Here is a 25,888-nt window from a genome sequence, read left to right on the forward strand (position 1 = left end):
ACTAGATCAATTTAAGACTCCAAGAACACCTCTGGCAGCTGTTGAAATCAAGTTTTTAGCTCCGATGGGTTTGGAAAAGTCTTCTGCACAGAGAATTGGGGAATGAGTATCTTAATGAAATCACCACCTTCAGCTCTCTGCAAAACAGGCTTGCAAATCTCTGCAAAGAAAAATGAGTTTGCAGCACTGCCGAGTTTTCTGATGAATGGCTCAACAAAACATGTAAGCCAGACCTGCAACAAAAAAAATCTAATAAATTACAAATGTATTTTGCTTGGCAGAAATAGTTTAAAGATGCAAATCAGTAAAGTTGAAAACGTGTGTTATAAATTTTGCCATCTGCTTCAATACTGCACTTAACAATTGACATCTACTGATCTTACTCCTATGGTTCACCTCTTAAGTTTTTATATTTTATCAGCTAAAGCAATAACTAGTTTTATTGCTGAAATTGTACCACTTCCAAGTACCAAACATTATTATATTTTAATTTTACATGCAGGCAAGTTTTTTGTTTAAAATGCAATTAATATAGATGAAAATCCTACATCCATCTGCAATTTACTGTAGGCAGTTATAGTTGTACCCTAATATATGTAATTAACAGGGAATCTGGATTTCTAATTAGCTCTCCAGGTACTCTTACATGTTGGAAGGTGGTTAGAATTTTCACTCCTCCACTCAGAGCAATAATAATGTAATAAAGCATAACGTAACTATAAAAATATTCTATTAACTTAGGTGATGTGAATCACATAGTATTTCTCTACACTAAACAGAAGATTTTGAAATTCCAGCTAGGCAGTGCTTACGGCATGGAGTCCATCAGTCTAGAACTAGGAGAAATAGCTTGAGGCCTACGTGCTGGATTCAGCTTGTATGTAAGATTCACATAACCTACTGGCTCTTACAAATTTTCTGCTGAAAACGTCTGTTATGGGCAAAGACTCCTCTGCAGACTGTTTCCATTACTCTGGGGACCAGAATCTGACCCTTTCTCTTCTTTTTGAAACATGTGGGATGTGTGAATATCTAGAATATTCTAGTTCACAGACAAGTGTCAAACTACCTACTGGAATACATTCTTAAAGCATAAATACACAAGTTTTATAAAGGAATACCATACATGCCAGTTCAAGGTCATGTTCAAGTTCAAGTGTGAAAAAGAGGAAGGAAAGCAAAAGTCATATCCAGTCATGCAATGGGGCCCTTTCCACACAAGAAGGTTCAGACTCACTCATCTCAGATACGTAAGATCTTTCAATTTTTTAGTTATTGAGATGCTTAACAGAAAGAACACAAAAATTCCATTCCCCGAACACCAGATCTACTTCATTCATCTAACTAACCAAAAGGCTTTAACAGCAATACATACCAAACCCACAAGTTCTATTTGCCTCTTTAGTCAGGATTAAATACACACAGAAAAAGCTAGCACCAGTATAATACATTTGTTATGGAATCTCTTATTCAGTAACAGTTTTAGTAACACCGGTAAGAAATCAGTTTCTTATGTACATGTTGTAATACTACAGAGAGATTAGAAAACCCTCCTCCTTACCTCCTCTCTTTTGTCCTAAACACATACAGTCATCTCACAGAAGCAGACCAAAATTGTATTTCTATGTTTTCTATTTTCTTTCACTGCAGTGGATACATACAGTGTATTATCTAATGAGAAACAATGTTTGCACATGGTGTGTGCAACATAATGCACCTTGCTTATATTAAGATAAAAGACCATGAAATAAACAGTTATCTTTAATAATCTTCTAATAGTAAAACTATACTTTGTCAGGATAAACATGTCACCAGGATAGACATTTTGACAAACTAAGATATTTTCAATACTGATAGCATACGTTTGAACCAAACTACAATACAAGCATGTACTGAAAATACTATGTTCATTAATCGAATTGAAATTATATTTGTAACTGAAAGTTAGTGGATAGATCATTGAATGCTCAAGGTAAAAAAGGCAGCTTTAGCAGGAGAATGACACATAGGCTTCTACACCAAGGGATATTCAAAGCTTTTAGATGAGATAACTTCTGCAGAGTAGTCCTACCAAAATATGAGAAAAAAAACAGGACAAATACTTCATATTAGACCAACTTTGGATTTCAGATTTAAGTCTCCCAATACTGATTTGTGCCCCTGTGTGGGCTCTTCTGTCTCAAAATCAAAGACAACTTATCCTAACCACTTCATTAACTTCATAACCATTTTGGCTTACTTCTTCATGACAAAAGGGGAAGACAGACAACACAAAGAAAAAGGACTGGAACTTTTTCAATTAAGTGCTTACAGTAGTATCTTGATACTTATACATTAACTACATGATATTGTTCTGATTGACTGCCAACAGGCAAGCAGAGGGTTCCGGTCTAACTGTTACCGCACTTATGTTCTGGGCCATGAATTATATATGTATCCCTCTGCTGAGTAGGAGTATTTCTTGTATCATCAGTAGACCCAAGGAAGAATCCCCCCACTTCCTCAGCAACAAAAAAAGTTTGCCAAGCATTGAAACAACACAATAATATCAGACACGAGTATAACAGCAATGATGAGAGAATCTAGAGAGATCAGCAACCAAACTTTAAAGAGCTTAACAGTAATTTTAATTTCACCAGTGGAATACTTCACTAAACCCACACCTTCATGCACAAGATGCAAGGACACATCTTGCACTTCTCTGTATTCTCTTATATTGCCTTGTGATGAGCAGGTTTTGCACTATTACTAGAGTGAATTATTAGAAATACAACATATATACTTGAAAATTGAGTACTGCATTTTCCAACTGGAGTGCTACACAATCTGCTTTTCTAACAATAATCCTCACTTGCAGTACAGTGGGTTTTACACACTACACAAATCACCTTCCCTGCACAGCGTCTGTTCTTCAACTACCCAATCCATACTCAGAGCTTAACCACGCAAGTGTTAAGCTGAAGCAAACTGCGTTAAGTGACTTGTGGATAACACTCTACTTCAGCAAGAATTTGCTTGTCAGCTACAAAAGACCACAGACAGCTATGTCTATTTTCCTCTCAAGTCATTCCTTTAGAGGATTACATTCCTGTAAGAGCAAATCTAGAGGAGCAAAATTAATTAATTTGGCATGCTCACATATCACAAGCTGCTGGTTCTTCCATACTAAAAGACATCCATATACATACAGATGTAGAAAACATCTCAGGACCCCAGAACTGTATTTCCCTATGATCACTGGGGAGCCTCGGGTAGAATCACTCACTTCAGCTTCTGCATTTAATAAAACAGAGAACTATACTTGACCTGCAAAACAGTCGTAAGTTTATGAGTTATGTAGAAAATTATGGCCATGATCAATGAACAGGACACCCTCCACTCCATGGAAAAAAGAAAGTAGCAAAATAATAGTTTAGAAATGCAGTGCCAAGTTGTTTCTACGGAAGGGGATAAGGAAAGAAGGGTGCCAACAATGTAAATCAGCTAAAACACACTGATCTACAAAAGTACATTTATACTAGAGCAGAGAAAATTTGAACTGGAACAGAACAAAAAAGTGAAGTATTTAGCAAACTAGAAAGGGAAAAAGAAATAAGACTCATCTGGCAAACTGAGGAGGCCCATCAGCTACTGTCTCATAGAGCTAAGCATTAGAGTGTCTGCAGCTTCATGTTTTTGTGATTTACTCTGCTGTGGCTCACAAATAAACACATCAGTCGAGGTTTTCCAGAGCATAGATGTTCTCTTTGTGCAGAACAATCAAACTGAAGACGCAGCAATTGATTTTCTAATGTACATGAGACCTTAAGTTTATGGTGCTTTTTATTGGTTGCTCTTGGAATAGATTTCCAATTTGTTGTAGAATACAATTCCAGCTCAGCAAACCTTTTGATCCTTTCATTTGGACATTCTTCCTCTCCAATCCACTTTTACTTTAAGGAGCTGAAAGCTTTCTATACCAGTGCACTTGGCTGGGTTTTTTTTTTACCTTCTCCATTTCCTCATTTTGACTTCTGACCAAGACACTGTTAACACTGTTAACACCCACTTCGAGCTGGCCACCTCGCCCTGATCCACTACATTTCCAACCACAACTATCACAAACACTTCTTTTTACAAACACTTTTTATAGATATACACATTTGAAGGCAAAATTAGGAAAATTCCACCGCGGTTAGCTGTCGAAATAGAGGAGAATCGATAAGCATTTTTTCAAACAAACTAAAAGAAACACTTTACAGATAACCCACTATCTATGCGCACTTTAAACGTAAGCAAGCGAACTTTTCCGCGGAGTTACGACAGCAGTCAAGCGGGAGGCGCGGCTTGCTTCCCCGCCAGGGCCGCTGGAAATGTCCCTGCCCGTGGATGCCCCGCCAGCCCAGCACCACCAGCCCGCGAGCCCAGCGAGCTCCCTTACTTCTTGGTGTCGCTGCTGAAGAGCCCGAAGGCCGTGGGAGCCGAGGGGGTCACGGTGGGAGCGGCCTCCTGCGCCAGCTCGGGCGCCGCCTCTCCGCCCTGCTCGCTGTAAGTGAGCCCGTTGCCGGACATGATGGTGCCCCTGGTGCCGCCGCTGTCCGCCCGCCCCGCCAAAGTTGCCGTCGCGGCACCCCCGGCCCTGCCGGCCCGGCACTCTCCCCGGAAGCTGGGCGGTCACGCGGCTGGGGGCGGGGCGGCCCGGCCCGGACGTGCGGCCGGAGCCGCGGCCCCGGGGCCGGGGGAAGAGCCGGGCGGGCCTGAGCGCCGCCGCGCCTCGAGGTCCCCGGCGTCTGCCGTCCCCTTAAAATGCAAAACCTGGCCTAGAGCATCAGCTCGTTTGTTGCTTCTAGTGACCGTGTTACGAATGCCAGCACTCCGCGCTGACGATAGAAGTACGGTAACCTAGACTAGAAGCAGCAGTTTACATATGCGACGCCAGAAATATAAAAGGGTAGTTAGAAGTCTTCTGAGGGAAGTTTCCCCTAATTCCTTTTTACAGTCTTATGTAAAAAGGATTGTAAAAATGAATAATCCTATGTTTTCCTATGGGCATCTTTGCCATCTCCCCTAGTCTTTCAGGAATAATCTGTGTTCATAAAAACAGCCTTCAGTCCATCTCCTGGCATGTGCTAGTGAAGTGCAACCTTTTACTCCTTAGAACTGAACTAATTTCCAAAAGGTTACGTGTCCACAATCAATACTTTTTATCTTGCAGAGAAGAAAAAAAAGGCAGGGAGGATATTTCTCTGAAGCAGCTTTTTTACTTGCTTGCTTTGCAGCAACTTGTACTTTTCTGATTGAAACTGAGGCGATACCAAGCAATTTTTTATTTATATTTTTATTTAATCCTTTTTACAAAATTATTTACCAGTAAAGGCTGCTGTAAACGTAGCTGTCCTCAATAGCTGCCTTTTATAGGTGCCAGAGTTTTAATTTTTTAATGATCTCTCACTGCTTTTTCTGTGTAGCACTGTTTTTTGAAAGTCGTGGTTTAGATTGTGAAAGTCCTAGTGTGAATATTCTTGACTATCTCCATTTTACATATTGTTTTTTAGACTTTGATTTTGTTTATAGTAGCACTCATCATAGTTTTCTTTCCCTGTAGAGAGAAGTATCTTATTATTACTACCATAAACTGTCACAGAAACTATTGGTACTCAGCCAGTGATTTGATTTGAGACAGACACCTGTCAGTCACACAGAGCCAGAAAGGATTCTACATTGTGATTTTTAAAGCATCAAAAACCAGAGTAGGCTTGTGGAGAATTGGGTCTGAACCAAACAAAAATGGACACCCACTCCTCTCTACAGAAAGATCTGAGAATTCCTATCAGCAGTCCTTAAAAATTGTCTCTGTTTTTCAGACCATGCCTATTTATTTCAAATTGTAACAGAGACAGCACCTGAACTTTGACTACAAACATGGTTTTGTTTACATGAAGAGGTTGCTAGCTATGTCTTATATTTGTGTTCCAGGCACATATAGTGTAGGAAGGGGTAATCTATAGGAGGCCAAATCAACAGTTTGTAAGGTAGATCTATTCTAGTTTCTTTTAAGACTGTCTACTTGTTCTCTGAGGCAAGAGCTTTCTTATTAGTATAAATCTATAAAATAAGGCTGTATTAGCACTAAGAAACTCCTTAAGTACAATAAACTATATATTTTTTACCATGTATATCTACTAAGTATTGTTTACTATGTGTACTACTTAAGTATTCTTAGAGTAAATGGAAAAAGAAAACAATAGACTTGTAGAATTTGTCAGAGTAATTTGTGGGAGTACAAATGGCAAAAAATAAGACAAATGGTTATTGAAGTGGATGAACATGGGACTGTGATATGAGAAGGAAATAGTAACAGTGATGCAGAGCTTCACTTAAATATTACGTGAAGGTTTATTAAGTGTAATTGAAAATTTCTATCAGGAATGTTAGCTGTGAGCTTCTGCTATCAGTTCTTGATCTAGTTTCAGCTTGAACTATGCCACAATTGTTCAATGAATAGCCCTTCCCTGTCTAAATTACGTCTTCAAAATCACCATGCAGTGATAAGATATTTGTACATTTAATTTATACCTGTATGCAATTATGTCAAAATTACAGAATCATGAAACACAAAGTTTCAAATCTAAATTCTCCACTTACATTCATTGGTTACAGCACTGTATATTTCAAAGTTTTGTGCAGCATAATAAAATTAACAGACGGGGCTTAAAAGAGAGAATATAAAAGGCTTTTGCTCCTCAGTTTTCCATTTACATTTTTTTCTAAAACTATTTTACCTCCTTTATTCATACCATCTTCACAAATCTACTTATCTAGTGTCTGGTAATTACATGGTTTCTTACTTTCCACTCATACATGTTAACAACTATACAATATGTGGACACATACAAGCATGTATACATATAAGCATGGACAGCGTTTAGAAGTTAATTGGACTGAGAAATAATTTCTAAGTCTCAATGGAAGGGAAGATGTATTTTTTATGGATAAATACATAAGCATTTTCATCAAAACTCGTGCTTACATATGCACTTGAAGGGAAAAAGATTTACATTGCTCCACAAGCTGTAATTTTGTAGTTCCAACAAACATTAACTTTTCTAGGCTTTCTGAAACATTTACACAAGATACTTTGCAGTGTTTTTTACAAAGTTGTGTACATTTATGGCCACTGGGCTCCTAAATGCTTATTGTGTGCCCCCTTGTGGCTCAGATTACTAGTATGTTATTTGTCCTGAAAAAGACAAAAGATGCATTGAAAATTATTTTTAATGGAATTAAAGCTCTGTATAAGAGAAATGTCAAGCCACTAAAAGCTTCCCTTATACTCTGTGTGTTGCTGATAGACTCTCATATATGCAAAATATGCTGATATTGCAGATTCTACATAAAGGTATAAGAGTATTGTCTTTTAAATGTCATTGATAAAGGGTAAATAATGATACAATCCAAACTTCTTGTAATATGATTTTTTGTTCAGTAGTGATCTAGAAATCTGATGCATAGTAAGATACTTTAAGCACCAAGAACTCTTTCCCCAACCTGACATAATGGATTTTCAGTCTGAGGCATGAACTCAGTTTCCAGTAGTCCTGAGCCTGAAAAACACTTTAATCTGCCTCCCTCCAAGTGAATCGAGACTTGTGACTGTAATGAAAGCAGATGAGTTTTTCCCAAAAGTACCAGTTCTTTATTCCTTCATAGGAGGACTGGCTACCATCTTATCCACAGAAGTTGAGCTCACATATCAACTCTTGAAATCAGGATACTCTAAATTCTCTTTTATTCCTTTTATTATACAGCTCTTCTGTAAATGCTAAAATTATACAATATATATCTTATCTTCATTAGTTAATATTCCTACAAATGGTTATGATGATTTTAGCTAAATGATGAATAGGAGAAGTAGAAGGCAAAAATCAAAAACATAGAACACAAACCAGAAACATTTGAAAAATAAAACAATTCTTCAGTTGTAGAGTTCTTTTTAATTTCTTCAAGCATAAACATGCAAAATAGGTATTAGTAGAACTGGAAACATAATATTACATACTCATTTCAGATAGAGAATATATTGGAATTTAAAAAATTGGGATTCTATTAAAAACTATTACAGAAATACAAATATCTCCAATGGAATAAGTGCTGTGATACTCTCATACTGATATCAGACCTGGTGTGTTTGATGGTAATTAAAATCCATGTAAAATGGAAGGTGAACCAGTTTTCAAAACTTCCCCTGAATAATAATTGAAAATATTATTTGGTTTTCTTCATTGTTTAATCTTCCCAGATATTTAAATATTATACTGTCGGGTTGTTAGCCTCGTGGGGTCCTGTTTGGCTAGCTCTGGACCCCAGGTTCACTGACAAGGACAAAAGCAAAAGACGGGAGGCTCTCTTCCTTCTCAGGATTAATGTCCCACAACTTTGTTGTGGAACTACTCCAGGGGAAAGAGAGTGTCTGGGAGGGAGCCGTCCAGGAGAAGAAAGAGAGACTCTGCCGCGTGTGAGATTTTAAACACGGGGGGGAGGGGGGCGGAGGAGAGGAGCTACAGCCAATGGGATACAACTGATGCGAGGGGAGAAGGAAGAAACCAACCCGGGGGAAGACTCCCACCACAGGACTTTGGGGGAATTATGGAACAAACCATGTGATACAACATAAACCATTAAGAGTTTCATTCAAATTAACAAAACCACCCAGTGCAAAATAATAACTAAAGAAACTACTCAGTGCAACACAACATCATACCATCAAATATGATATCAAAGCAGGAAACCTAAATCTAATGCCAAATTTCCCATTACTCACATGACAGAAATGCTCACAGACCTCAATAGGTTTAAAATGTTGAAAACTGTGTTCAAATGTTTATTGCACTATATCCTAATTTTTAAAAACCTCTACTCCTGAAAAAATGAAAACATTCGGCTTTTTCTCAGATCTGTTTTAAGTAGAAGAAATTCAGGTTGTGGTGGATTCTCTCAAGTACCCCAGCTAGTCATAACTGTCATTCTGAAGAAGTCACTAGTTACAGATTCAGCCTTGGTTGGCCTTTTCTATATAAATTCTAGGTTTCCTCCTAGATCTATTACTGAAACAACTATAGGCTTGAGTTTGCTGATTTATCTTCTCCTTTTCTTAATCTAGAGAAGCATGGAGTCTGCAGTTGCAACAAAATATTTAACTGGTTTAAGTAATGAAGCTGAAACAACTTTTTAAAACCTTGTGCCTAGATAAACAGTTTGTACTGTAACATATCTGCCTTAATTAGCATTTTAGTTTGATAGTTATAGTTTGTAACATACATTTATTTAAAGATCTCTTTAATTTAGTTTAGATTAAAGACTTTAAGAAGAGGGTACATGTACGTGGTTTATCTATTTATTATAAGATCTCTTCTTTATTGTGCTGCCATTATCTAGATGCTCCACTGAGTTAGGCTGCTCTTGAAATACATGCCTTGACAATTGGAATACTTCAAATGTCTTACTGGATCCTGAGTTTTTAAAGCAAGTCAAGCCACACTTACTAAGGGCTTTGACCTTGGTGTTGCTTGTATACCTGCACATCCTTCATGATCTACCTTTTAGCTATACTAGTGCAGGTAATATGTATTTGTGTTCATGTTTGATTTCTAAAGGTACTGCAAGCGAGTAATTTGGCAGAAATAAATAGATATTTATAAAAACGAGGTTTATAAGATCTCAGAGTGTTTCTGTATCTTCCAGTAGTCTTAGATCTCTCCTTAAGAACCTCTATTCAGTTCTTGAGATTAAGATTGTAATTCAGTTTATTGCTGGATAAACAGCAATTAAAATATGTGCAATAATAAAAAGAGAAAAGAGGCAATTTTGAGCAACTGGCTCTAAGCAGAGAGAAGGCTAGTGTATTGCAAGCACACTATAAGCACATTGTGATTTCTTTGCCATGGAGTCAACTATGCTTTAGTCCAGGTATAGATTACAGTGGTACTAGAACAGGTTTTACTGATATTGAATGAATATAGCATGCTCCTTTCCTCCATAGCTGGAGCACGATTCCCTTCAAAAGTGACACCTTATTTCTACAGCATGCAGCATATGTGTCCTGGTTCAGGGCAAGTCTGGGGAAAGAATTCCCCTCCCCCCCCCCACAAAAGGGTTCCTTTAGGAAAGCAGAGTCAATTGGCCCCTCCCCCCAGCCGGTTCGGGAGAAAATACCTCTGGAAGAAAAAAGTGGAAAAAACCTGTTTATTACACAAGAGAACTTAGACAATATTAAACAATAAGACTTCTTGCCACTCCAAGAGAGACTAATTCAGAGCAAATCCCCCCGGGCTGCAGCTCAGCTCACTCAGTCTCTGACCAGTCCTTCCAGCGCTGGCAATGCCGCGGCCCAGGCCCGGCCCGCTGGGCCACAGATGTGAGCTGCTGATGCTCTTCTGGTGTTCAGTCCAGAGCAGGTCCAGAGAAAGGGAAAAAAAACACAGTCCAGGGAACTTCTCTGCCTCAGCTAGCTAAAACTAACTAGAAAAGCAAAGGAGAGCTCTGTTTTGCTGTCTGTCTGTCTGCAGACAACACCGTCCCGGAGCCGGAATGTGGAGGAGGGAGTGAGTTTTTTGAAAACAAACCCTGAGCTTCTTCCCTCCTCCTTTCACTCTTGGAACAAGACTTCAACATAAACAGGGCAGACGATTGGGGATAAAGGCATCATACAGCCACCCTAGGACAATATGTTATGTCAAATGGAGAAAAAAAAAAAAGCCAGAAAAGTGCCTGTTTAAGGAGATCACAGAATCAGAAAGGATCATCAAATGGCTACAGTTGGCAAAGGCCACTCTAGGTCATCTGGTCCAACCTCCTTACACAAGCAGGTTTCCCTAGACCAACAGTACTTGGGAGTGTGTGCAGACAGCTTTTGAATAATCTCTTTTCTGGAGAAATAAACTGGGCAATCTGTTCCGGGTCTCAGGCACCCTCACAGTAAAGAAGTTCTTCCTCATGTTCAAGTAGAATTTCTGTGTTCCAGTTTCTGCCTATTGCCTCTCGTCCTATTGTTTGGCGCCTCTGAAAACAGCCTGGTCCATCCTCTTGACATCCTCCCTTCAGATACTTATGCATCAATAATAGATCCCCTCTCAGGCTTGTCCAGGCTAACCAAAACTAACTCCCTCTGCCTTTCCTAATAAGTGACATGCTCCAGTTCCCCGATCATCTTTGTAGCCTCTGCTGGACCTGCTCCAGGAGCTCCATGTCTCTGTTATCCTGAGGAACCCAGAACATCTGGAGTGCTGTATCCTCACCACAACTGAATAGAGGGGCCAGATCACCTTCCATGACCTGCTAGCAATGCTCTTCCTAATGCCCCCCAGAATAGCACTGGCCTTGGCCTTGGCCACCAGGACACGCTGCTGGCTCATGGACAGGTTCTTCTCCACAGAGCTGATCCCCAGCAGGTCAGCCCCAGGCTGTGCTGGTGCCTGGGGTTGTTCCTTCCCAGGTGCAGGACCTTGCCTGTCATTAGAGATAGTGTCAAAAGACTTGCTGAAGTCAAGGTAGACTATAACCACTACTTTCCCCTCATCCGTATGGGTACTTGCCTCATTGTAGAAAGTAATCAGACTGAGCAAGTGCGATTTCTCCATGCTGACAACTCCTGATCACCTTCTTATCATCCATGTGGATAAAGATGGTCTCCAGAATGAAATGCTCCATTACTTTCCCAGGAGTTGAGGTGAGGCTGACTGGCTGGTAGTTTCCTAGATCCTCCTTCTTGCCCCTTTTGAAGACCAGAGTGATTATTTGCTTTCTTCCAGTCCTCAGCACCCCTTCTGATCTCCATGACCTTTCAAAGATGGTCTCACAATGGTGTCCACCAGTTCTTTCAGCACTCATGGATATGTCCCATCAGGGTCTATGGACTTGAGGATGTTAAGTTTGACTCAATTGTCTCTTACCTAATCCTTCGCAACCAAAGGAAAGTCCTTCTTTTTCCAAACCCTCTCCATGATCTTCTGGGTTAGAATTCCAAGGGGTGACCTTGGCAGTGAAGACTGAAGCAAAGATGGTGTTCAGTAATTCTGCTTTCTGTGCAACCTCTGTCACTGGGGTCCCTGTTCCATTCAGTAGCAGACTCACATTTTGCCTAATACTCATTTTGTTACTGATTAATTGATGTATTGGTGTATTTGAAAACAAAATATAAAGTGGAACATGGAATTAAATAAGAGAAAGCAGAAAATTGGTTTTAGAAACTGGAATGAGCAAAAAGGAAGAATGAAGTCTCAGAAAATTATGGAGGCTCTTTCAGGTGGTGATCACAGAAGACAAAAATTTTAACAAGAGTGTAATAGGGTTTGTGTGAGAAACATGGGATAGTCTCTTATTGCAGGAGAAACAAATGGAAGAATTAAAGGTAATGACAATAAAATGGTTAGTCTTCACAATTTCCTAAGGGTGAAACACTTGCGTTACTTATCCTAACAGATTTTTTTAAATGTATGATAATTTATAAATAGTTTCTAGAAAGAACATAATGAACTGGCTGAGAATAAGGTCTGTAAGCAATTCCTACACTCAAGTGCACTTGTATATTAAAGGGGTGAAAAAGTCAATAGATTATTTTCCTGGCAGACCAGCAATGAGGAAGTTGAAATAACATCTTGGAAATAAAACTAGAAAGATAATTTCAGACAAGGGGGGAAAAAAACCAAACAAACCAGCATTTTTTTGCCAGACACTTCCCTTTCAGTCACATCTGAATAGCAGCCATTCCTAACCTGGCACTCCCAAGGCCATGGAATTGTGTGTTCTGTTGAACAATATCTCTAGGTTGTTCTGGAATGAGATAAGGGCTTCTCAGGACCCTACAACTCATATTCAGATGCTAATTCATGTATTTAGTTAACTAAATCTTGAGGTTTTTCCCTATGATTAAGAGTTATTGCTCAGACATGTTCTGTTTCTCAAAAAAATGTAGGAAATGCAACTTATATGAAAAATTTCCTTTTAAAATATATTATTTTAATAAACTTTCTGATCGTTATTATTAAATTGATAATTATCTTTCTTTTAATTTCATTTCCTATTAAAATGGAATGGTATATATAGAAATGTTCATATAATTATAAGAAAGTTTAAATTATTAATATATAAATTAAGAAAAAATCATTTAAATGAAATCTTAAAATAACAATATCTGACTATGTCTCTGATACTTATTCTTCTTACTCTCACTGAATCATGTAAATACATATTTTTCCATACTTTTAAAAAGGAACTTGCTTAGAAATAGGTGAGAAAAGTAGATTTCTTTCATTTACTATTTCAAAGACTAAAATAAAGGAAGTATAATGCACATTTATAAGCTCTTACTGTTGAAGCTATTTTCAATGTGTATTCACAAGCCTTTTTTAGAGCATGGGCTTCATTTATATCAATTCGTAGTTAGTCCTGTTCACTGTATTTGAGGATGTATTTAACAAAACTTGAAATGATACACAGAGATCAAGATAAAGAATGACTTATATATGAGAGGAGAAAACCTGAATAGACTTGAAGTCTGTGGCCTAGAAAATAGATATTTGATGGAGATCATTCTGGTTTATGATCTATATCTATAAAATCATGAATTCCACAGAGAATGTGATTCATTATCCCATCTGCTTGGCATTATAATATAAAACCAGTAGATTGTAGGTCCAAAATAAAGAGATACTTGTCCTACAGCACAAGTGAATTTGTACTTTGATAGTTGCCATGAAGTACTGTTGATGCAGAAGTTTCCACGAGTTCAAAGAACAAGAAGACAAAATCATGAAAGAAAAGGTTATTGAACATAAAAGTTATTGAAACATCACTGGCTTGGAAAGTTCCTGAACCACAAGTTTATTACAGAGAAATATCATTATATAGTCTCATCATTCTTATATTCTTCCATAAGATTCTGATTAATACTTATAAGTATTTGAGGCTAGATAGATCTTTGGTGGTGTGACTGTTCTTATATATTTCAGTTCACTATTCCTATTGCAGCTAGATAAATGTGTAGATACTCCTTTAATAACACAGTTCAGCAGCTGAAAAATGAGAAATTAGCACATACATTATCTAATGGACTAGTTCAACTTCTACCTATGTAGAAGTCTACTTCTACCTATGTAGAACTTCTACCTACTTGTAGTCTGGTAGAATGCGAACTAAAGTCATGCTACCTCTCTGTTTCTGCTTTCTCTTCTAAGGGACACATCAGTCTACTTTATCTATATTTGAAGAATGCCACATATGATGCAAGTCAGGCTACACATCCCCTTCTGATCACAAAAGCTGACACTTTATTCAGGCTTCCTGTTTTATTTTAAAGAAAAACAGAAGCATCCTCTGTTTTCAGTCTTTATTTATGCCTCCATGTCTTGTTTGATACTTCTTTTGAAACTGAAAAAAAAAATTAGTGTTTTCTCCTGGCAAACCATTGTGATGAGTCTTTAAAAAATATGAAGATGTTTATATGACTATCGTGGCTGTTTTTACTATGTACTTGAGACGATACAGCAAGGATGACGCATCTATTCTGCTCTCAGGGGTACCAAGTCCAACCTTGCGGGTAATCTAATCCTTCATTTATAATGCTTTGGTGTTGCATGGTTATTGGATCCAGTACCTCATAAAGCAGTTCACCCCATCTAATCACTTGAGACAAAACAGCAAATATCACACAAAAATTCTGTTTAATCTGAAGCAGTGAACCATAATCCAGAGTTTTGTTTCTAGATTCCAAGCTCCTTCAGTCATTCATTTTCCTTTGGAAGAAATATGAAATAAGATGACACTGATGAGGCAAAATCCGATTTGGCCTTCTATACCTCTTTCTTTTATAACTGAACTTACATGATGAAAGCTTTTCTACAAAAAGTTCATTGGAAATTAAATAGTATCTTAGGAGATGGGTGTGTTATTCAAATATCAGACAAAAAACTAGCATCTAAGAGTAGCAGAGGTCTTAGACATACTTCCTTTCAAATTTTAATAAAGCATTAAAAGATATGCTAATGTGTTGTGCAAACCTTTTGACACCATTCTCATCAGAAACTTCTGCTTCCATGACCTTTGATGTCTGCATTTCTTCTTTTTTCTTATCATTAGTGACTGAGTCATGAAATGCTAGTAAAAGAAGCTAGCTGCATTTCCATTACCCTTTTTTACTGGGTAGAGAAAAATATTTTTTACAGAGAAAAATGTTAAAATTAAAAATGTGTTACAGAGAAAAAACATTGCTTGTTAATGGTCTGAGTTGCTTCACAACAAGCAAGGCTTGTAATAATTATTCTATTAGAAAAATAAAGGGATGGAATAAGCAAAGCCAAAGTAATGGTCAGTGTTGTACAAAAGGAGCATGTCTACCAGGACATTCAAAAGGAGTCTAGGAAAAGGAACTACTTTGAAACTGCAAAATTGAGCATATAGCATAGGCAAACCTGGCACACTAGTCCGAATAGTGAGGGTATGAGAGTGGAGTGAGGAATCCAGTTGGGACAGCAGGGAATATATATACCTACGCAATGACCACAGTGGTCTGCATCTGGTTCTACTCAGCAGAGCTTTGTGTATTGGGCTTTGCTTCTAGGGCAGAAATAATGCTGAGCGTTAAGAGAACACAACCTCACACATGCACACATCCAGTTAGAATTGGGATTGGGGAAACTGAAGAAAGTTAAAGCATTGAGACTTCACCCTGGATACCAAACAATTTCTTCTGCTTTGACAAAGGCATTTCTTTAATACAGCTTAGTATATAATGTCCAATTCCTTGAAAACAGGGAGACAAAGACCAAACTGCAGTTTCCTTCTGCAGTTTCCAAGCAATTTTTTTAGCATTCCGGGGCCAACTCCTATCCCTGCAGAGGGAAAGTCCCACCAAGTGGCTGAGAGCATTGTCTAAACTGCTTCTTGAATTCTGGCGGTTTTGGGGGCCTATAAGCAGGTGGTCTGCTGAATAGATGAGGGAAAAACTGTGGATGTATTCTACCTGGACTTCAGTAAACCTTTGATACTCTCTCCCGCAGCATTCTCCTGTAGAAGCTGACAGTCAATGGCTTGGATGGCTGTTCTTTTACTCTTTTTTTTCCTCTTTTCTGAGTAAAAAAGTGGTTGGATAGCCAGGCTGAGAGAGTGATGGTGAATGGAGTTACTTCCAGCTGATGGCTAGTCACCAGTACTGGTGCCAGTCCTGTTTAATGCCTTCATTGATGACCTGGACAATAGGATCAAGTGCACTGTCAGGCAGTTTGCAGGTGACACCAAGCTGGGTGGGAGTGCTGATCTGCTGGAGGGCAAGAAGGCTCTGCAGAGGGATCTGGGCAGGCTGGATCATGGGCTGAGGCCAGTGGTGTGAGGTTCAACAAGGCCCAGTGCTGGGTCCTGCCCCTGGGTCACAACAACCCCAGGCAGCTCCACAGGCCAGGGCAGAGTGGCTGGAAAGGACCTGGGAGTGCTGGTGACAGCAGCTGGATGTGAGCCAGGGTGTGCCCAGGTGGCCAAGAAGGCCAATGGCATCCTGGCCTGGATCAGCAATGGTGTGGTCAGCAGGACCAGGACAGGGATTGTCCCCTGGACTGGGCACTGGTGAGGCCACACCTGGAATCCTGCATCTGGCTCTGGGCCCCTCATGATAGAAAAGACATTGAAGTCCTGGAATGAGTCCAGGGAAGGGCAACAGAGCTGGTGAGGTGACTTGTCCTCTGGAGGACAAGTCCTGTGAGGTTTAGCTGAGGGAGCTCATGTTGTTTATTCTGGAGAAAAGAAGGCTCGGGGGAGACCTTGTTCCTCTGCAATTGCCTGAAAGGAGGTTTTAGCCAGGTGGGGGTTGGTATCTTCTCCCAGGCAACAAGAGACAGGATGAGAGCGCATTGCCTCAAACTGCACCAGGGATGTTTAGGTTGGACATCAGGAGGAATTTCTTCACTGGAAAAGTAGCTAAGAATTGGAGTGGACTGTGCAGGGAAGGGGGAATTCACCACCCCTGGAGACCTTCAAGAAGTGGCACTTAGTACTGTGGTTATTTTGCATGGCGGTGATTGGTCAAAGGTTGAATTTGATGATCTTGGAGGTCTTTTCCAACCTTAATGGTTCTATGATACGTATAAGAATACTATGATACTTGCTTTTCAAAAAAAAATTGAGGACTTTAATATTTTTCAGCAAAATTAATTTAAGCAGAGTTAGTAATTAGAAGAGCAGGCTACTTTTAACCAAGTCCTTGCAAATGCATTGAAGTGTGTCTGAATTCAGGCAATATATCTGAAGAGAGTATACCAGCAAAACTCTTCTAAGTGGAGATGAACTTTCAGGCTTCCTGAAACAACAATAGGTGTAAGTTTAAAGCTGTATAGGAACTCAATAGTTTAGCTACCTAAGTGTATCCCTTCTCCACTGCTTTGGACTTATATCAATACTGCTCTTCCTTTGTTTCTGTACGTTGTTTTCCCCTTTTCAGTTTCTCTGAGTGGCAGTCAACTTCCCATACGTTAGAAATCTGATACCAAACATAAAGGAAGACTGGGGGAAATCTCAAATCTCTCCTCTTTGAAGGCAGGAGACTAAGAGACGACCTCTTGTTCTGGCCCACTCTGGCCTTTCTGATGCTCTTTTAATTGAGACTGTGACCTGGAAGCAATACAGAAAATCTTTTCTAAACTAATAAGGGTAAAAAAAAAGATGAAAACTTTATGGAACAGAAACTTTATGGAACAGAAAAAAAAATCAGAAATAAATTACCTATAAAATGAAGTTTTAGAAGAAGGGTTGGAGGAATACAGAATAAAAAACCTTGCCAACATCTCCACAACACAAGGTTAAAGACACCAAATCTGGTTCTCTAAAGATTTTGATACCATTTACTGTTTTCTACCCACATTAAATAAATCAGAATTCTAAGCCTCCTGGCAGCAAAATAAAAATTCATATTCTTCAGGTACTTCTTACTCTTGAAGTTATGCTAAGATTTTTGAAATTAACTTAGATTTGGCATCTAATTTAACTTAGTTGTGTTAGAAATCTGTGCTTTTGAAACTTTTTTTACATTGTTATTTCCTGGTGTGGCCTTCTTCCATAGGAGACCCTGTCCCTCACTGAGCCCTGATTTTTAAGTCCATAGAGAGAAAAGGATTGTGCAAAGATCCACATTCTCCTTACACTATGAAGAGCTATATTATTAGTATGACTCAGCATTGAATGGAAATAATGATAATAATAATATATTAAGCTTTATTCTGTATCAGTTAATGAAAATTGTCTGTGGCAGTTCCAACTTTGGGCACAAGAGGTAGATGTTTTCACATGAAACATTTGATTTCATCAAAAATATAACTAGTCAGCTTTTTTACTTCAGGATAAGGGATTGTCAGCTGTTGCTAATTTCCTCTTCTATGTTTTATGTAGTAATACATTTACAAAAAGTGAGATTAATTGTAAAGGTGTATTGTGGAGAATGAGGGTTGCCCAGCATTTATTTATAATGGGTTATTTATTTTGCCCAGGGGATCTTGGGGCTTCACAAGGAATGCAGTGTCTTGTCAATATTTTGTTCTCTCAACAAAATATTTTTATATGCACTTACATGCATAAGTAAGATCAGAGTATGCACAGTGAAACAGATTTTGTGCAGGATTGAGTATACATCACTGGCATTCACCTGACCTGCACTGAATCTAGCGACATTCTGTGTGGGTTGGGACTGTTTTGTTAGTTATTTCTTGCTCTCTTCAGCCTAAACAGATTAAAAAGCCAAGATTGAAAAGCCAACCTGATTAAAAGCCAAGCGTATCTCTACCCTTAAACACTTACATTTTTCACATATTAAGTTTACATTATATAGTTTGGAATTTTTTAAATAAGAAGTCATAGGGAAGAATTACTTGAGTCCATTAATATATTTGAATTTTTGGCATTGTGAAAACTTTTCCATTCCTTAATATCATGGAGAAAAAGCAACACATTACCTTTACTTAATTTCCATAAGGACAACAAGCACATTCCCTGGTTAACAGCTGCATAAAAGAAGGGTTATGAATAGTGGGGTCTGGTTTCTCTATATGTTCATTAGAAGACACATGAACTTTATTGTAGTTACTTATATGAGCAAGGATTGCTTGCATGAATGAGAATTTCAGAATGGGAACTTACTTTATGATATGTTGCGGCCTGTAATGCCTTTTCAGGAAATGCAGTCAATGACAGATGTCTTGTTTTTGCAAATCACTATTTCTACTTATTATCTGATGATTTTATATGTTTTGTCAGTGAGAAAATTGTTGTATGGAGAATTGTAGTTACTTCAAAGGAGTCTGAAATTTTAAGTAATTACTTGCCATTAATTTTCTGAAATCCTATGGATAAATTGTTCTGTTTCATTTATGTGACAATTCTAACTTTTCTGTAATGGTGCTTTTCAGTGGATCATCAATGTATGCTGTTATTTTGTGATAATCCGTTTTCATCGTGAACACTGCCCTGTGTAGATTCCTGTATCCAATGCATCTATTTTCTTCAGATGTCATTGTGCTGAATTATATCAGGTAAATTTTCCTCAGAGGTTTGATGCTGTGAGTACATAATCCCTGCTACATAATCCCTGATGCTGTGAGTACATAATCTCTGCTATGGCAGATGATTTGTAATTGCTGTGTCTCACACTGCGCAATACCATTCATACAAAAAAGTTAGCCTTCTGTTGATCCTTGTAACATTCATTAGCTTGTCAGCCATTCACTGTATTCCAAGAGGTTGTTGAAGTTGAAAGTGAAGAATAATTAATTGAGGTAGTATATTTGACAATACCCACAGAAATCTCTGCAATACTATTCCACATCAGTGAGAGCATGAACATTATAACACTAGCTTATGTTAATTTAATAACTTTCTTCATATACATGCAGCATTTTCCACATAAAACAAAGCCCATTGTGGAACAATAACTGAAGAAAACTCCAGCTAATGCAATTTCATATTTCCAAATTAAGAAACCCTCAAGATGAACAATCCAAATAAGTTTTATTAAAGCTGTATTAATACTTCAGGAATTTAAGCAGCAAAAGCCAGAATGAGACAGGCTTTCACAGTAAAATGCTTCCCTTTTACCTTGGGGTGTTTGCAGAAACCTCCTTCAGCACAAACTGGTTACAGATTTGGTAGGAAAAGGAAAACCAGTCCTGCCTACAGGAGTTGAACATGACTTCAAATGAAATACTTTTCTTATCAGCCAGACTGTGACAGGCTGTTTCATGCAGCGAGACCACAGACACTCTATACTGTCCCCACGGAGTGAGAAGCACCCAAGGAGTGAGAAGCCAAAAGGAGCAAATCTGCAGCACTACAACAATGTGCGTTTCAGGTCACATGCTGCTTCTGTGAACACAGATCAGATGCCACAGAACAGTTTCGCTGTGGTTCCTTTTCTTGGCTTCACATCCTGACTGACCCACTTGATATATTTTTAGTAACAAGGTTTGGAGTTCAGTTGGCATCCTGGTTCTCTACTACATAAAGCAAGAGCGCCCTAATAGAAGGAAGAGTCATATGCTATAATAGAGTATTATGTAGAACAATGCCTTAAACTACAGCTACCTAAATTAGCTTTTGAATACTTGAGTGTGCCTAGGATATGTGATTATTGTTCATGAAGCAAATAGTCTTATAGTTATGTGATAGATAGCAGATATAATAAGTTGCACCAGGAAACTGAAGCACAATGAAATTACAAAACTAGGTTAGTTTTTACTTTTGAACTGAATTGGATTTCCTTTTCAGTACCAAAAATGCACCAGACAAGAAGGTAGATGGAAGGAAGAATGTAGAACCAGTGGAAAATAATGGGATGATGAATTGGGATCACTATTTCAAACTCAACTTCTCCTACCTTAAAATTAGGTGTGTAAAGTTTAATACTATGCAGCTTTTGATGTTTTAGCATAACAATGTATGAAAAAAAGCTAAACATAACAGAAGTTAGTTGAAGTCCTGAAAAACCTCCTGGTTTGTGCTTATGAGATCCAACTGGGAAAACTTTTTCTATAGAACTGGGGAGTTTTACTCTTAACTGCAGCTTTCATTTGAGAAAAGGTAATGGATACCAGAAAATTACCAATATAATAATTTAGGCCATTCAGCACAGGGAGAAGAGAACAGAATGTGGTTTGTTAAGATTTTCCACAATGGCCCAAGTAAATAGTAATAGTTAATAGTGATAGTTATTGCTAATAGTGATAGTTATTCAATTCAGAGGTTAAGTTTTTAAAAATGTCTTATTGTTTACTGGTTTCTTTTTGATATTAAAATGGTAACTAAATTGAGGTTAAAGCTAATGAACTTGCAGTGAAAAAAAACCCATCTCTTCTTTCACTTAATAGCACAAATTTAGATTATCCCAGAAACATGATTACAGAGCGGTGGGTTAAGTTAACTGAACTATTTTAGCCTCTTTATCTGGGACAGTAAAATTCACCCAAAAAGTTTTGGGTATTAATTTTAATACAGCTTCCAAACATGACTGAAATGAACATTGCTCTCTTTGATGTCAGAAGGCATGAAATTCAAGGAGCTGGTTCTGTTCTGCAAGAACTTAAATGGTCCTGTGTGTCACATGTTTAATTTTATCTGTCTCTTCCATCTGACTATTTGACTTGCACTAATCTAAAATTTTCAGATGTGTTTCTTGGAGGATGAAGCTCATTGCTTCTGTTTCAGGACTGCCTTTCTACTTCTAGATTATTCTTAAGCATGACCTTGATCTACTTGCAAAAAGATGGAATTTGAATCTTATAGTTCCAAGCTTTTATAATTAACTATGCACAATTCAATAAGTGGCAGGAACTCATTTAGGCTGTTGTTTTAGGCTGCCTAAAAGGAGAAATAGAAGATATTTTTCACTACTTAATGGTTAATATTTCTATTGCACAGATTGCCTAGTAAATTGTTTCTTTGATTCTTGTTTTTGTTTATCTTAAAATTACCAGAGGTACTGTAATAAGTTGCTTCATATAACTAATCTCTTTATGAACAAAAGCTAGCTTTGGAAAAATAGCTCTTCAATGCGAATAATATCACTACTTCTACCACCTTAACTTAGTATCTCCGTATTGCAAATCTTGAAAAACTATAGCCACTATATATTTCAGGGGAAAAAAAAGCATTACTTTATTCATTTATTAGACTATATGAACATTATTTTCATAATTGTATTTGAATTGCAAGGAACTAACAAACAGATATTCTTTGCTCAGCCTGGCTAAACTTTTAGAAATGAACTACCTAATTTGAAACCCAGAAATTGCTCAGTGCACACAGAAATGTATGCCAAATGATGATGTTAATGCTTTTAGAAACAATTTTGCATCAAAACAAACAGCTATAAAAACCCAAAATATTAAAAAAATCAATAAGAAATCTATTCCTAAGAGAACTGTAATTTTGGTTTCATTGATTATGGAACAGGCCTTAGCACTAGCAAAAGGACGTGAAAATTGAAGAGCGATACTATTTTTAAAATTAAGGCATATTTGCAGATTCCCTTTGCTGTAACTGGCCATGTGTCTGAAGACTTGTTGGAATATGCTGTCATGGTACACTTCAGGACCCTTGGAAACAAGAGGAAGAAAGACCGGGAAATATACTGGAAGGCATTCTAGTCCCAGGATAAAGGGAAAACATAAAACAGAGAAGTCAAATAATTTGTTACACAGCTAGAATGAAATTTGTCATTTCTGTGGAGTCCTAGGCTGCATTTCATGAAAGTAGTTAAAAGTAGTAATAGTACCTACAGGATTAAAATATTCAGTTCTGCAATGAATACAAAAAATGTGATTTAAAAAAAAAATAATTTAGGCATTAGCAATAGCTTAGCACTGCCAGCAGGTTGAGGGACCATCTCTCTTATGAGCAAAGGCAGAGGGAGCTGGGCCTGTTCAGCTTCAAGGAGATAGGACTGAGAGGGGACCTCATCAATGTCCATCAGTACCTGAAGGGAAAGTGCCAGAGAGATGCACCAGGCTTGTCTTGGTGGTGCTGAGCAATAAGACAAGATGCAATAGGACAGAAACTTATGCCCAGGTAGTTCCACCTGAACATGATGAAGAACTTATTTACTGTGCAGGTGACTGTGCACTGGAACAGGTTGAGCAGAGAGGGTGTGGAGTGTCTCTTTCCAGAGATATTCAGAAGCTGTCAGCATCCTGAGTACCATTAGTGTAGCAGACCATGCTTGAGCAGAGAGGCTGGGCTAGATGACCACCAGTGGCCCCATCCACTTAACTAATTAATGTGTTTCAGTGAACAAGGAAGGGTAGAAAAGAGACTAAACAAAACTTTTCAACAACTCTAAAGAAAAGATAAAACCTTAGAGAAACTTAGAATTTTATCAGTTCAGTTTGACTGGGCAACAAAAAGAAAGATGAAAGATTATTAGGATGTATTTGTATATCATCAGGGCAAAATAAATGGTAACAAAGGATGGAGTTACCCAAGGTAAGCACAATAGTAATGAATTGAAATTACAGCCATAAAATACAAAATAAACCATTTCTCCATCAAAATTGAAGTGGTTAATCACTGGAACAAAAAAAATTAAAATCATATTCAGATGAAAACTAAATGGTTACTTTCCACTTGTTTGGTCTAAACTCCATGTGTTTGGCTTAAAACTGGATTAACCATATAAAGCTTTGTGGTCCATGGTACATGAGAAATCTAAATCATTGAACTCAAGATTTTACCTTACCCTTTACAACTGTGATTGTGTGAATTTCAGGTTTTAGAAAACATTTACTGTAAGTAACATGGAAGAATTTGAAGCAAGCATCATACACTTTTTGTCCTATTCTCCCTGGTCTCCATTCCCAAACAAACACTGCAAAACAAAATTAACGTGAATCTGACAAATCTGGAGCAGAATATGAAGCTTGTAGATGTGTATGTAATGTGAGTTAAGCAGCTGTAGACACAAGACACAATTAAAATAACCTAGCATTTTATTACTGTATCAGTCAAGTACATGCCTTTGTCTTTCCTAACTCTAGAACTCACCCATCCTCAGATTTTTGAGTAGTTACTACTATCCTCTCTCTCCTCCTCAGTACCATCAGTATGGAAAGGACTCAAACCCAGTCCTGGAAAGCAGTCACTACATGGCCTACCACTGTACATAGCTAATACATAATAATGAAGATACAGAAAGATGATTTAGTGAGCTGATAAATGTGATGGACAGCTACTTAATTGCAGAGGAGAAAGTTAATTCACTGCTGAAGTGTCATTGTTTAAGTAATGCTTGTCTGTTCAACAGGCATCTACTTAACAGAGATGTTATTAAAGCTAAATTACAGCAAAGTGGTGAGACATCTCCATTTAAATAAGATAGATAAGTCAAAATGAGTGATGAGGTACTCATTTTAAAAAATTTTGGTTAAGCCATTTATTATAATTACCCTATGCTGTATCTTTAGTTTCTTCATTTGTCAGTTAATGTGTGGAGCCATTTGATTTGTATATTTCTTATTCTAAGTAAATAACAAATACAGACTTTTTTTTTACTTAAAAAGTTAATTAGTTGAAGGAAGTAATATGAAAGCAGGAAGTATATGGAGTGAGAGAAATTAGGATATAATAGGAAAAAATTAACATCAACTGTTACATGAAGATAGGCACATGAGAATATCTACCTTAAGTATAAAGTCTTTCATGGCTGCAAGAGATTAGCTTTAAAATCTAATAAAATGGCTACCTCCAAAATACAAAAACTAAAATAATTATTAAAACTCATCTTTCCCTATTATTTGAAGATGACTGAGTTTTAGGGCAAGATTTTGTTTATAAGCAGATAAAGTTACATATTAATATAAAAAGTAAACCACAGTAATACCAATCTTAATAAGAAAACATGTATAAAAACCTAATACCTAGCTCACTCAAAACCATGAAAACATTGAGAATAGAAATCTGTGGGAATGACAAATGTTTTACAGCAATCATAGATTTACAGAGTAAATGAACGATTTCTATGTCTATCTTCCAGCTCCCATGAAGATGTTGATCTCAAAAGACTGGGATTCCTCTAAGAAAGGAGCATGAACAGAATTACTTTTCCACACTAACGGCCTTCACATTTATTTTATTACTTAGGTCCCAGATATGACAAAACCCAGCCAGTTTTACTGCTTTCCTGCCTAACGTTAAGCAAGAGCTTCCTTCCCAGCCTGCGTGTTACACACACACCAACAGAGGGGGCAGCTGTAACAAGGCCCACTGCAATGCAGATACTTTATAGGCTCCAAATCCCACTTGCACTGGCTCCATCAGAAAAGGGCAAGCTTCGGTCAGCTTCCCAGAACCAGCCTGGCAATTCCCCCCTCCCTCGGCCCCTGTCCATCCTCCCCAGTCCCTGCTACCAAAACTACCTTGCCAGGCAGTGCCATTTGCTGGGCTAGATAAAGGAGTGAGTTTGATTCTTCTTTGGTGCAAATACCAAAGCTGTTAGAAGTGAGAGGATAATGTTCACACCTACTCTGCTTTACCTACGGAGGTTGGTGGAGGCCCAGAGCAGGAGACTGGTCCTTTAAAGAGAAACTGAAACTGAACTACTGATGTCTTAGTTGTGCATGTGGATATTAATTTTATAGAATCAGAGAGGTTAGAAAAGTCCTCAAAGGTGGCCAAGTCCATCTGTCCCCCAAAATTAAACAAAGTTATGTTGCTGGGCAACAAAAAGGACTAAACCCGCTGCTTTTATCCCTCCAAATATAGCGAGACAGGACCACTTGTTTAGATTGAAGTCACTGAATTAAGCAAAGCGTCCCTTTCTACTTGCAGCCAAGATTTTTAGGAATCAAAGGATGAAACCCCACCATTGTTTCATTGGCAGTAATGGAGACAG

At 38.0% G+C, this 25,888-nt stretch overlaps 2 protein-coding genes across 7 annotated transcripts in view; one reads left to right on the forward strand and one right to left on the reverse strand.

Annotated features, from left to right (window-relative positions):
* The window catches only part of AP3B1 (adaptor related protein complex 3 subunit beta 1), a 154,467-nt gene extending 149,826 nt beyond the window's left edge, over positions 1 to 4,641 (reverse strand). For 2 of the 4 annotated variants that reach the window (XR_008435467.1, XM_053968955.1), the window contains exon 1: positions 4,421 to 4,641. Coding sequence is in view for 3 of the 4 variants with exons in the window: in XM_053968955.1 (XP_053824930.1) it covers positions 4,421 to 4,551 (131 nt within the window). In the remaining variant the exon portion in view is untranslated. The remainder of the gene's footprint in view (positions 1 to 4,420) is intronic. The other 2 variants (XM_053968953.1, XM_053968954.1) reach the window with 2 other exon arrangements.
* A 46-nt stretch (positions 4,642 to 4,687) lies between these two features.
* The window catches only part of LOC128802512 (uncharacterized), a 28,929-nt gene continuing 7,728 nt past the window's right edge, over positions 4,688 to 25,888 (forward strand). For 2 of the 3 annotated variants that reach the window (XR_008435469.1, XR_008435468.1), the window contains exons 1-2: positions 4,688 to 4,871; positions 19,419 to 19,541. The gene's annotated coding sequence lies outside the window, so the exon portion shown is untranslated. The remainder of the gene's footprint in view (positions 4,872 to 19,418; positions 19,542 to 25,888) is intronic. The other variant, XR_008435470.1, reaches the window with a different exon arrangement.

This window comes from Vidua chalybeata, chromosome Z (assembly GCF_026979565.1).
Source record: "Vidua chalybeata isolate OUT-0048 chromosome Z, bVidCha1 merged haplotype, whole genome shotgun sequence".
NCBI classification, from domain to species: Eukaryota; Metazoa; Chordata; class Aves; order Passeriformes; family Viduidae; genus Vidua; species Vidua chalybeata.